The sequence below is a fragment of the Strigops habroptila genome, chromosome 17, assembly GCF_004027225.2.
Source record: "Strigops habroptila isolate Jane chromosome 17, bStrHab1.2.pri, whole genome shotgun sequence".
Lineage (NCBI taxonomy): Eukaryota > Metazoa > Chordata > Aves > Psittaciformes > Psittacidae > Strigops > Strigops habroptila.
The window spans coordinates 7,141,463-7,154,596 of NC_044293.2; the positions used below are offsets into that span (position 1 = coordinate 7,141,463).

Sequence of the window (13,134 nt, forward strand, 5' to 3'; positions counted from 1 at the left end):
GACATCCAGCTGGTGGCAGTCCCTGGCCCCGAGCCTGCCCAGGCCTGGGGGAGCCCTCACTCCCCGCTCTGCAGTGGCTGCCCCAGGCAGCCCTGGGCTGGCTCCAGCGCAGAGCTGCTCTCCAAGTTGCACTCATACACTTCACTGACCCCAGGCAGAGCCCTTAGTGCTGCAGGAGGGAAAGGATCTCCTTTACCAGGTCCTGGGGGTCAGGGCTTGGCCACTCTGAAGATAAAACGCACAAAGGCCTCCATGGACAGTGGGGCCTCCAGCACCCTCAAAAACGTGAGGTTTTCTTGTGCCTTCTGTTTCCTGAGAGGCTTCTTCATTCTCTCAGTACCTGCAGTTCAGGAACTTGGCACCACAGGGCTCATTCACATAAAAAATGCTCATCCAGTTCCAACCCCTGCCACAGGCAGGGACACCTTTCACTAGAGCAGGTTGCTCCAAGCCCCTGTGTCCAACCTGGCTTTGAACACTGTCAGGGATGGGGCAGCCACAGCTTCTCTGGGCACCCTGTGCTAGTATCCCACCACCCTCACAGGGAAGAACTTCTTCCCGAGGTCTCATCTCATCTCCCCTCTCTGTCAGTTCAAAGCCATTCCCCCTTGTCCTATCACTACACACCCTTTAAAAGAATCCCTCTCCAGATTTACTGTTGTCATCCCGTTAGGTGCTGGAAGGCAAACTCATTGTCTAAATCATCTTCTGAATTATCATTTACATGAGTTTCACATCTCTGTGAAACCACTGTTGAAACAAAATTCAATTATTGCTTAATCACCATTGAATTCTCATTCAGTTTTAATTCAGGCGCTGATCAATTACCATTGGTCATTGATAAAGCCCTTTCAGTTCTCCCCACAAGGATGACTTCTCTGAACCATTCCCCTGTGAAGCACAATGAGTCACAGCTCCAAGTCCATTTCTCTTCAGGCATGCAGCAGCAGACACAGCAAGTGCCCCCATTGCCCACGGAGGGCCATGGCAGCTGGAGGAAGCACAGCACATCCAGGCTGGGTCCAAAGAGAGCTGAAGAGAAGGTTCCCGAGAGCAGGAGAGCTCCTGGCACAGGGACTATCCCAGCTCCAGGTCCAGCTTGCACTGCACGCCCTGCCCCTCGCGCCCTCGGCGGCGGGTCACAGCGGGGCCCTTTGTGACCCGGTCTGTGACACTCCCCGGCGTGGTCCCGTCCCTTGCGCTGCCCTTCCCTCCCCCTGCCCACATCCCTCCATCGCGCAGGGGGGCAGAGAGACCCCGCAGCTGCCCCAGGGTGGCCTGGCAGGAGCTGGGGGCTCCCCAGGAGAGCAGCTCTGCGCTGGAGCCAGCCCAGGGCTGCCTGGGGCAGCCACTGCAGAGCGGGGAGTGAGGGCTCCCCCAGGCCTGGGCAGGCTCGGGGCCAGGGACTGCCACCAGCTGGATGCTGCCACTGCTGGATCCCGCTTCCTCCTCACGCTGCCAGCAGGGGCCTGCGCTCTGCTGCCAAACGGATTGAGACAATGCAATGGCAATATCAATTGTGCCATCCCACTTGGCTGTCTTGGACTTCAGTTCACATTGAAGTACCAGCATGTCCTGTACGGCAGCGCTCACTGGCAGTGTGACCTCATTCAGACCACAATATTCTACTGTTAGTCTGCACTCTCCATTAGACTTTCACACGAGCCATATGGGGCTATTAAAGGGTGAGGGGTCCTGCTGAGCACTCCTGGGCTCTCCAGTCAATGGATCAGCTCATAGACGGGAATCTGGGAGTCTCAGTAAAACCGGCTGTCCATGGCCTGCATTGATCCTGGCAGGCTCTGGCAATGCCAGCGGAAACTCACCAGATGTTCCTCAATGCTGAGCTGCCCTTGGAGCTTCCGCCAACACCCGCGGGAGCCGCCCAACATTCCCCACTGATGGTGGCACTGTTGGCTCTGCGGATACTGGGGCAGGAGAAGGGCCCTGGCTTATGCTGCTGCTTGGGGTGTCCTGGTGGCTGCGGAGGTGACAGCCCAGGAGCAGGCTCCTGCATCTCCTGCTGCTTGGGATGTCCCTGCTGGCTCCTCAACTCTTGGAGCTGTTTCTGCTGACACAAGTGCTTCACCCTCCTGTTTGTCCACCCACCCAGACTGCAACGGCTTCCCTTGGGTAGAGCAGCATTGAGGGAGACCGTGCCAAGAGCTGTGCTGAAGCTGCGGGAAACCACATCCACTCTTTGCCTCCTCACGCACAACTGCAGGCTCTCAGCTTGGCCAGGCAGGAGTTACCCTTCGTACGGCTTTTAGGTGCCCAGAAGTGTCACCCAAGAGGACTCTGGTGCTGGCACATGCCTCACCAAAGGCAGCTTGTACAGCCTGTGCTCCCCTGGGGTGCACTTGGGGCCTTTTTCAACGGAAAGTGCAACACGTCCTTGTGCTCTCTCCCAAGAGACCTCTGCCAATCCAGTGACCTTTCACAAGGGGAATCCCAAAGGCATGCTGATCTTCCCCTGGAACTGCACTGCCACTGTCCTGCCTGTTACACCACATGCTTCATTCCTCTCATCTGTCATAGATTTTCCCCTATCCAGGACAAAATGACCAGCTCTGACACCCTCTTTTCAGCAGGCTGTCTAGACAAAGGCCCTTCCCGTTAATCTCCACTTGTCTCCTCCCCTCACTCTTTGTTCATTCAGAGTCCTCTCCCCTAAGCTGCTGCTTTGAGCTTCAGGCAGGAAAGGCTTACAAGTCTTTCTGCGGTCTAATTATCTCCTTGGACAAGTCTTCAGTCATGTTCACAGCTACCTCTTTGTATCTACCTGTGTCTCTAAACAATTACTCATGAGATTATCCCTGTGTAGGAACGTGACCCCGTGAGGCGATGCTTGTACCAGACACGTGCTGCCCCAGTGTATTTGACTCTGTAGGACACTTTGTCCTGCTTTCCTTTGCTTTGCTTGGCCCAGAGGAACAATCCTGCTGTGCCCGTGTGCAGGCAGGTCTCTAAGGCAGCCAGGCTGGGAGCTGGTGCGCAGGAGCTGCAACATCCAGCCACCAGCTTCAGTGGAGAAGTGGGATGTGAGGAGAAGTGACACAAGACCCAGGTGGAGGAGGAGAGCAATGTTGGGTGGGGAGGTGAGGAGTGAGGTGCTCAGTGCAGCGCTGGACCTTAAGGGCTGCTTTTCCTGCCTGTCCAGGCCTCTGGAAGACACACTCGGGATCAATGGCAATGGAAAAGGAATTTCTAAACTGAAAAGTAATACAATAAACACTTTAAAATAACTTTTATCAGAAGCTTTATGTAATCTTCCTGTACTCAGAAACCTCCCTAGTTCCCTGGAAGACAATCTGGAAGACCTAACAAAAACCACGGGGTGAGACATGGCTCTTCAGGGTTTTAATGAGCCCCATGGTGTATTTGCTCTGCATCCGTGAACCTCAGGTACCGAGAGGAGACTGAAGAAACCTCTCAAGAAGTCCAAGTCAGAAACTAAGCCCCAAGTCCCTTCAGCATTAATGAGCCCCACTGAGGGCTGTTACTGACAAAGCCTCCCCAGGGACTCGTTAAAGCAAGTAACTGGAGGCTGTGATTACAGGGAGACAAAGGCAAAATGCAGGTGTCTGATGGTGAGAAAAGCCTTGGTTGGTTTGATGAAGCAGAAAGGCCAAGCCCTGAGCACAGCCCTTGGAGGAGTAGAGCCTGAAATCCTGAGAATGAAAGTTCTCCTCACAGGCCTTGCTGAAAGAGGCAACTGCCGTAGCCCAGGGGACAGAGACCTTTTGTTCTTTTGGGCCTTTCAGCCTTGCCAGAATCCTCAGTCATCTCTGCTGCAGGCTGTCCTACACTGGCCCATGCCTGCACCTCTTTCCCTTCAGGCTGTTGACACCCATCTTGCTTTTCCCACCTAGCTCTCAGCTGGCATTTCTGTACCTTCAGTCACATCTCTCCACCCATCGCTGTCTGTTCCTTGAAACACAAAGCCATGGGCTGATCCAGACTCCCTCTGGGTAACGTCTTGCACCACAAGTCCACCTTTGGAGTGACATTTCTCTTTCCTCACATCCAGTCTCAACCTCTGAGCAGAGGCAGCTCCCCTATTAACTGTGTCCGCAAAGGGATGGGGCTTCCCATGGAAAAGAGGATCATAGTATCATACAATCATAGAATAGTTCTGGTTGGAAAGGACCTTAAAATCATCTAGTTCCAACCCCGCTGCCATGGGCAGGGACACCTCGCACTAAACCATGTCGCCCAAGGCTCTGTCCAACCTGGCCTTGAACACTGCCAGGGATGGAGCATTCACAACTTCCTGGGGCAACCCTTTCCAGTGCGTCACCACCCTCACTGTAAAGAACTTCTTCCTTATATCTAATCTAAACTTCCCCTGTTTAAGTTTGAAGCCATTACCCCTTGTCCTACCACTCCAGTCCCTAAGGAAGAGTCCCTCCCCAGCATCCTTATAGGCCCCCTTCAGATACTGGAAGGCTGCTATGAGGTCTCCACGCAGCCTTCTCTTCTCCAGGCTGAACAGCCCCAACTCTCTCAGCCTGTCTTCATATGGGAGGTGTTCTAGCCCTCTTATCATCCTCGTGGCCCTTCTCTGGACTTGCTCCAACAGCTCCATGTCCTTTTTATGTTGAGGACACCAGAACTGTACACAATACTCCAAGTGAGGTCTCACAAGAGCAGAGTAGAGGGGCAGGATCACCTCCTTTGACCTGCTGGTCACGCTTCTTTTGATGCAGCCCAGGATACGGTTGGCTTTCTGGGCTGCAAGCGCACACTGAAGCTGGATCATGTTAAGCTTCTCATCAACCAACACCCCCAAGTCCTTCTCTGCAGGGCTGCTCTGAATCTCTTCTCTGACCAACCTGTAGCAGTGCCTGGGATTGCCCCGATCCAGGTGTAGGACCTTGCACTTGGCTTGGTTAAACTTCATAAGGCTGGCATCGGCCCACCTCACAAGCGTGTCAAGGTCCCTCTGGATGGCATCCCTTCCCTCCATCATATCAACTGAACCACACAGCTTGGTGTCATCGACAAACTTGCTGAGGGGGTACTCAATCCCACTGTCCATGTTGCCGAGAAGGATGTTGAACAAGACAGGTCCCAACACCGATCCCTGAGGGACATCACATGTTACTGTTTTCCAACTGGCCATTGAGCCGTTAACCACAACTCTTTGCATGCAACCATCCAGCCAGTTCTTTATCCACTGAGTGGTCCGTCTATCTAGCTTCCCGGACAACATTCCTGTGTTTTTCCCAGGCTGCCTGTCCTTGCTTCCACCTTCTATAAGCTTCTTTTTTCCCTCTAAGTTTCCTCAGCAGTTCCTTATCCATCCATGGAGGTCTCCTGGTCCTCCTGCCGCACTTCCTTCTAGTTGGGACGCAACACTCCCGAGCTTGTAGCAGGTGATCCTTGAATATCAACCAGCAGTCTTGGGCCCCCCTGCCCACTAGGATTAGGATGGAGGCTCCTCAGCTGCCAAGGTCCACCTTGAAATACACAATAAAGAGCTCTAGGGCTGCTTGCGCTGATAGATCCATCTAAAGCAGAATAAATGCGGGAAGATCATCCCAGCAGGAATCCAGTCCTGCAGGCAGGATGCAAACCAAGCACACAGCTCCCCTTTTAGTGTCAAGGGAGTTTTCCTTGGCTATTCCTGTTGCTTTTGGATAAAAGTCTGTCACACGATGGAGTTACAGAATGGTGATGTTTAATGCATTACAACCGGAAAAAGCCTGGGAAAATGGGGGAATGGGTTTAAACTGAAACAGGGGAAGTTCAGGTTAGATATAAAGAAGAAGTTTTGTACTGTGAGGGTGGTGGGACACTGGCACAGGTTGCCCAAGGAGGCTGTGAATGCTCCATCCCTGGCAGTGTTCAAGGTCAAGTTGAACAGTAACATCATCTAGTGTGAGGTGTCCCTGCCCGTCTTGTCCCTGCCTGTCCTGCAGGGGGTTGGAACTTGACGATCTTAAGGTCCCTTCTGACCCAAACTATTCTATGGTTCTATGCAAGTGCAGGAGGGAGAAGGCTGGTTTGTGTCCTTGATTTGAGCAGACCGGGTCTGTTGTCACCATCCAGCCATTGGCCATCTCTCTCTGGCCATTACCAGGCTGCTCACCCTGGGTTTAAGGTGAATCTTGAATGTGTCCCATGCTGGGGAGTCACCACTTCCCTGGGGAGATTATTCCAATGGTTGATCATTCGCATTGGGAAACATTTTCCTCTTGTGTCCAATTGGAATTTCCCCAGGAATAACTTGGGCCCATCAGCCCTCGTCTTTCCCATGGGACTCCTTGACAAAAGGGAGTCTCCATCTTTGTAGTCACCCTTTAAATACTGGAACATAAGGTCACCCTGAGCCTTCTTCTCTCAAGGCTGAACAAGCCCAGCTCTCTCAGCCTTTCCAGGTCCTTGGATCATCTTTGGAGCCCTTCTCTTCACCTTCTCCAGCCTGTCCACATCTGTTTTGTACAGCAGGGACCAAAACTGAACCCAGTATTCCAGGGGTGGCCTGACTGAGTAGAGCAGGATAACGTCATCTTTATTTCTGCTAGTGCTGCCCTTGTTGATGTAACCCAGCATCCTGATGGCTTTCTTTGCACACACAAGTGTTTTTCCCTCTTCCAGCTCAATCAGATGCTCCTGCGGAGTGGTTCTCCCTTCCAAAGTGTCCACTCCCCAATTTAGTTTGGTCTCATCAGCAAACTTCATCAGGGTACATTTGATCCCATCACCCAGATCACTTATGATCAACAGCATTGGGCCCAATATCGATCCCCTGGAGACCCCATTGGTACAGGTCCCCAGCTACAGGAGCATTAGGTGCCTAAGCAAGGCCAGCACAACAGCCCCAGCCATTGACACCCTCAAGAGCTCTTCTTGCTCCAGGCACAGCGCAGCCATCCCAGAGCTGGAGCAGCCAGAAAGCTGATTTAATTCCCCTTCATTCCTGCTATGTGAGGACATATCACAGAGAATTTGCTGCAGGAACATTTATTGTGCTTAAATACAATGAGAGACCCCCACTGACACAAAATCTGTGGGTCACACAAGGCAGGCAGATACTGAAGTAGGAAGGGATGAATACTGACATGTCTTTGAAGACAACAACATCACAAGTGGAAACAGGAAAACAAATGTAAAGCAGTGTTGTGGTTTAAGCCCAGCCAGTAACTCAGAACCACACAGCCGCTCGCTCACTCCCCCCCTTCTTCCTCCCCCTCCCCCAAGAGGGATGGGGAGGAGAATGGAGAGAATGTAAGTTCCACGGGATGAGATAAGAACGGCCCAGTAACTAAGGTATAATACAAAACCACTACTGCTACCACCAATAACAATAATGATAAGGGAAATAATAAGGGGAGAGGATACAATTGCTCACCACCTGCCAATTGATACCCAGCCCGACCCGAGCAGCGATCTGGGCCTTCCGGGTAACTCTCGCCAGTTTCTATACTGGGCATGAGGTGCTGTGGTATGGAATAGCCCTTTGGCTAGTTTGGGTCAGGTGTCCTGTCTCTGCTTCCTCCTGGCTTCCCCTGTCCCTCCTCCCTGGCAGAGCATGACACTGAGAAAGTCCTTGGTTGGAGTAAACATTACTTAGCAACAACTAAAAACATCGGTGTTATCAGCATTGTTCCCAGGCTGAAAGTCAAAAACACAGCACTGCACCAGCTACTAAGAAGGAGAAGAATGACTGCTATAGCTGAACCCAGGACAAGCAGGAAGGATGGACTTGGCCTGTCATGACCTACACTAGGAGCCCTTTGCAGAAGAAAGCAGGCAGTGTACGGCTGCTGAAACACATCCAGTCACCAGCTTCCTCACAGCATCCCTGAGCTCCTGATTCCTCAGGCTGTAGATGAGGGGGTTCACTGCTGGAGGGAGCACTGAGTACAGCACTGACACCACCAGATCCAGGGACGGGGAGGAGGTGGAGGGAGGCTTAAGGTTGGCAAATACTGATGTGCTGACAAGCACAAAGACCACAGCCAGGTGAGGGAGGCATGTGGAAAAGGCTTTGTGGCGTCCCTGCTCAGAGGGGATCCTCAGCACAGCCCTGAAGATCTGCACATAGGACCCCACAATGAAAACAAAACACACAAGTGCTAAAGATAAGCCAACTGCAAGAAGCCCAACTTCCCTGAGATACGAATGTGAGCAGGAGAGCTTGAGGATCTGGGGGATTTCACAGAAGAACTGCTCCACAGCATTGCCTCGGCAGAAGGGCAATGAAAATGTACTGGCTGTGTGCAGCAGAGCATAGAGAAACCCAGTGCCCCAGGCAGCTGCTGCCATGTGGACACAAGCTCTGCTGCCCAGGAGGGTCCCATAGTGTAGGGGTTTGCAGATGGCCATGTAGCGGTCGTAGGACATAACAGTGAGAAGATAAAACTCTGCCACTACAAAAAAGACAAATGAAAAGACCTGTGCAGCACAACCTGTGTAGGAGATGGCCCTGGTGTTCCAGAGGGAATTGGCCATGGATTTGGGGACAGTGGTGGAGATAGAGCCGAGATCAAGAACAGAGAGGTTGAGCAGGAAGAAGTACATGGGGGTGTGAAGGTGCTGGTCACAGGCTATGATGATGATGATGAGGCCGTTGCCCAGGAGCGCAGTGAGGAAGATGCCCAGGAAGAGCCAGAAATGCCAGAGCTGCAGCTCCCGCGTGTCTGCGAATGGCAGGAGGAGGAAGTGGCTGATGGAGCTGCCGTTGGACATCTGCTCCTCTGGGCATCTGCCCTAACATAGGGGAAACGTCGCAGGTTAGGGAAGACTGACCAAAATCCAACCCATTTCCCACAGACCCTCCACCTCCTAGACACAGACACACTTCTCTATGAGACCTTCCTTCAGCTCCATGGCTGGAGCCCTGTTTGGTGCTGGCACCTCACTTCTAGCCCAGGACATACACATCTCGTGTCACAAACCCAACAGCATTTGCTCTGCCGTGGTGGCACTTCTGTGTTTCTATGTGGAGCTTTCAGGTAGCACAGGGATGCTGTAGGACAGGTTTGAATCCTGGGGCTTTCAGGTAGCACAGGGATGCTGTAGGACAGATTTGAATCCTGCGGCTTTCAGGTAGCACAGGGATGCTGTAGGACAGGTTTGAATCCTGGAGCTTTCAGATAACACAGGGATGCTCTAAGATAGGTTTGAATCCTGGAGCTTGGAAGGAAACCTCAGGAGGGGCAACCAAGTGTCCCAGTGATGGCATTTGATTAAGGGAGATGCAGCTCATTCCCTAGATACACAAACTGCATTGCCCACAGCTGAGGAAAGCTGGCATGCTTGTTCCCATGGACACACCTGCATGAAAGGACCCAGAAGACCCATGTGTGACTCTGCAGCTGAAACTCCCATCCCAGCAAACCTGACAGCAAGAACACCACAACAACAGCACTGACACAGTCAAAGGCAAAACAGAGCTCAGGACAGCGTTCCCCTGCCCCAGCAGCAGGATAAGGGCAGATCAGACCAAGATGATGCTGGTGCTGTCCATAGGCAGAGGAGTGGCTGAAGGCGCTTCAGGATGCTCATATCAGAGGCTCAAAGTTAGATCTCAGGAGTCTTAGAGACTTGTTCGAGCATGAGAGCTCCTTTTCATTTCTACCCCCAAATTCATCACAAATAGGAAACTGAGAACACAGAAAAGCTCTTTGTCTTTATAGCATTGAGCTTCCCCTTGGAAAGTCCCCTTGGAAAGGCAGCCGTCCCATTGCCAGTGCAGCAGGGAAGCCTTGCTCTGGAGCACATCATTCCTGCCAATGCCAGGAAAGCCAGGAGAGCAAAGCAGAAAGATCCTATAAGCTGTGGCATTTACACAATAGGAAGAGAGCTCTGGTACACTCCTCTGCATTGCCCTGCACCCAGAGCCTTACCATGTAGAGGGCAGTGAAGGTTTCTCCCATCGTGAGCTCTGCATGCTCCACTGCCAAGTGCCTTTAAGCTCTCTGCCTCTCTGGGCTCCCTCCAGGGGACCCTGGGGCTCCAGGGAAACAGCCTGAAGGAAACAACAATGTTCCTTTCCTCATATGGGGAGGGAGATGCATCTCTTTCATCAGTGTCATTTCTCAGAGGCAGAGTTAAGTCAAAGATTAAGATTTCTATGTTCCACGCTAGACACAACACCCAGACCATGACCAGGAAGGACCTTCTTGCAGGCAGCGTGATTTGGGTCCTGTGTGTCATTGACTGCTGCCATGAGCCAGAGGCATCAGTCATCAGATGCCATCAGAGGCAGGGAGGAGCATGGTGGGATGGAAGGCCCTGCTCCTCGGGGGTGTCCTGCAGCACCCCTTGGGTCTGGCAGTCTCCGGGCCCCTCTGCCCACAGGGAACAAGCCCTCAAGGCTGATAGCTGTCACTTAAGGGAACGTTGAGCACCATACTGGTGGTCAATGCCCTCGGGTGCTTGAGGACCAGCACGATAAGGAGGGCGTCCAGCCTGTGCCAGGTTACCTCTCTGCTGCTCTGCTGCAGGCTTTCATGGATGCTCCTTACCATGCTTGGCATCTGGAGGGGGGAACACAGGGAAGGATGCTGCTGCTGCCACTGGAGTGCAGCCATTGCCCCATCCCTTTCCCATCCCTCTCTGCTGCATGAAGGTGGCTTCAAGACACCTCCTAGGTTTGGGAGGAAAGGAGGAAGAAGGCCTGACAGGACTGAAGGGCATGGTAACCCAGCCACAGGCCAGTCACATCTGCCAGCCAGAAGTCAAGGTCTCTTATGACCAGATCCAGAATGTCTCCAGCCACGCGCTTCTCCAAGATGCTGGAGTCTCTCGTCACCTTGATGGCCATGCAGACAATGTCTGTCCTCTCCCATGGAGAAAGGGAATTTGCAAACCTCGATGAGAGGAAGGTTGGGCTCATGGGCACTGTGTGCTGGCCCTTCAGAGAGCCAGGGCTTGCTGGTGGCCAGGAGGGCTGGACCTGGGCTACATGTGCAACACTGTCCCCAAAGCCATGGACAGTTCCCTGTGGACACCAGGGCCATCTCCTGTGCAGGATGTTCTTCTTTATATCCTTCTCGACTAATGCAGAGTATTCTCTCCTCACGGTCATGTCCTACGACTGCTACGTGGCCATCTGCAAGCCCCTGCACTACAGGACCCTCCTGGGCAGCAGAGCTTGTGTCCCCATGGCAGCAGCTGCCTGGGGCACTGGGTTTCTCTATGCTCTGCTGCACACAGCCAATACATTTTCACTACCCCTCTGCCAAGGCAATGCTGTGGAGCAGTTCTTCTGTGAAATCCCCCAGATCCTCAAGCTCTCCTGCTCACATTCCTACCTCAGGGCATCTGAGCTCCCAAAGCTGTCACTCTTGAGTGGGAATGCAAAGAGCTGCCCCCTCCGATGGGAGGAGATGTTCTGGTGGTGTAGGATGTCTTCCCTGGTGCAGAGGAGCAAAACCTGCTCCCACTCAGGTTGGACACCGCCTCGAAAGCCGGCGCTGCCTTGGCTCTTGTGACATCACCCACCGCCAGTGATGTCACAAATCACCGGTGCTGAGGTAGACACAGCCAGGTATAAGACCAGGGTTGTCCCTGTTTCTGGGTCTTGATGGAGTGGAGCTCATAGAGTGGTTGGCTCGCTTGTGAGCAAGCTGCACTGCTGGTACCTGCATCTCAGCGGATGCAGACAGAAAGCTACGGAAAGACAACTTCTGAGCAGGAACGTGTGAAAAATCCTCCTCTCCTCTCCCCAAGTGTATTTTCCTCCTCATCAGATGGGGTGTGGGGGAGGTGATTCCATCTCATCTCATCCTAATCTCACATCATCTCATCTCATGTCATCATCTCAGCTCAGATCATCTTCATCCATATCAACTTCATCTCATCTCATCTCATGGCAGTGCATCACATCTCATCGCATTGCATCACATCTGACCTCATTGCATCTTCACCTCATCCATCTCATCTCATCTCATCTCCTGTCATAACATGTCATGTCATGTCATGTCATGTCATGTCATGTCATCTCATCTCATCTCACCTCATCTCACCTCACCTCACCTCATTTCACCTCACCTCATCTCACCTCATCTCATTGCATGCCATCCCATCCCATCCCACCCATCCCATCCCATCCCATCCCATCCCATCCCATCCCATCCCATCCCATCTCATCATCTCATCTCATCATCTCATCTCATCTCATCTCATTTCATAGAATCGTAGAATCATAGAATCATAGAATCATAGAATCATAGAATAGTAGGGGTTGGAAAGGACCTTAAGATCATCTAGTTCCAACCCCCCTGCCATGGGCAGGGACACCTTGCGCTAAACCATGTCGCCCAAGGCTCTGTCCAACCTGGCCTTGAACACCACCAGGGATGGAGCATTCACAGCTTCCTGGGGCAACCCTTTCCAGTGCCTCACCACCCTCACTGTAAAGAACTTCTTCCTTATATCTAATCTAAACTTCCCCTGTTTAAGTTTGAAACCATTACTGCTTGTCCTACCACTACAGTCCCTAAGGAAGAGTCCCTCCCCAGCATCCTTATAGGCCCCCTTCAGATACTGGAAGGCTGCTATGAGGTCTCCACGCAGCCTTCTCTTCTCCAGGCTGAACAGCCCCAACTCTCTCAGCCTGTCTTCATACGGGAGGTGTTCTAGCCCTCTTATCATCCTCGTGGCCCTCCTCTGGACTTGCTCCAACAGCTCCATGTCCTTTTTATGTTGAGGACACCAGAACTGTACACAGTACTCCAAGTGAGGTCTCACAAGAGCAGAATAGAGGGGCAGGATCACCTCTCTTCGACCTGCTGGTCACGCTTCTTTTGATGCAGCCCAGGATATGGCTGGCTTTCTGGGCTGCAAGCGCACACTGAAGCTGTATCGTGTTAAGCTTCTCATCAACCAACACCCCCAAGTCCTCTTCTGCAGGGCTGCTCTGAATCTCTTCTCTGCCCAACCTGTAGCTGTGCCTGGGATTGCCCTAACCCAGGTGTAGGACCTTACACTTGGCTTGGTTAAACTTCATAAGGTTGGCATCAGCCCCCCTCACAAGCGTGTCAAGGTCCCTCTGGATGGCATCCCTTCCCTCCATCATATCAACTGAACCACACAGCTTGGTGTCGTCAGCAAACTTGCTGAGGGCACACTCAATCCCACTGTCCATGTTGCCAAGAAAGATGTTGAACAAGACTGGTC

The 13,134-nt window shown here is 52.5% G+C and overlaps 1 protein-coding gene across 1 annotated transcript; it reads right to left on the reverse strand.

Annotated features, from left to right (window-relative positions):
* Nucleotides 1–209: 209 nt before the first annotated feature.
* LOC115616244 (olfactory receptor 14A16-like) lies at nt 210–8,707 on the reverse strand. Its single transcript, XM_030505248.1, has 2 exons — nt 7,767–8,707; nt 210–340 (listed from the first exon to the last, which is right to left on the reverse strand). The coding sequence occupies exons 1-2, from the start codon at nt 8,695–8,697 to the stop codon at nt 210–212; spliced, it is 1,062 nt and encodes a 353-aa protein (XP_030361108.1). The 5' UTR covers nt 8,698–8,707.
* Between the last annotated feature and the right edge of the window lie 4,427 nt (nt 8,708–13,134).

Coding starts and splice junctions, on each gene's coding strand:
- LOC115616244 (XM_030505248.1), bottom strand. CDS start 8,697: ATGTCCAACGGCAGCTCCATCAGCCACTTCCTCCTCCTGCCATTCGCA. Junction 341..7,766: donor TGGATGTGTTTCAGCAGCCG/TACACTGCCTGC, acceptor CCTGAACTGCAG/GTACTGAGAGAATGAAGAAG.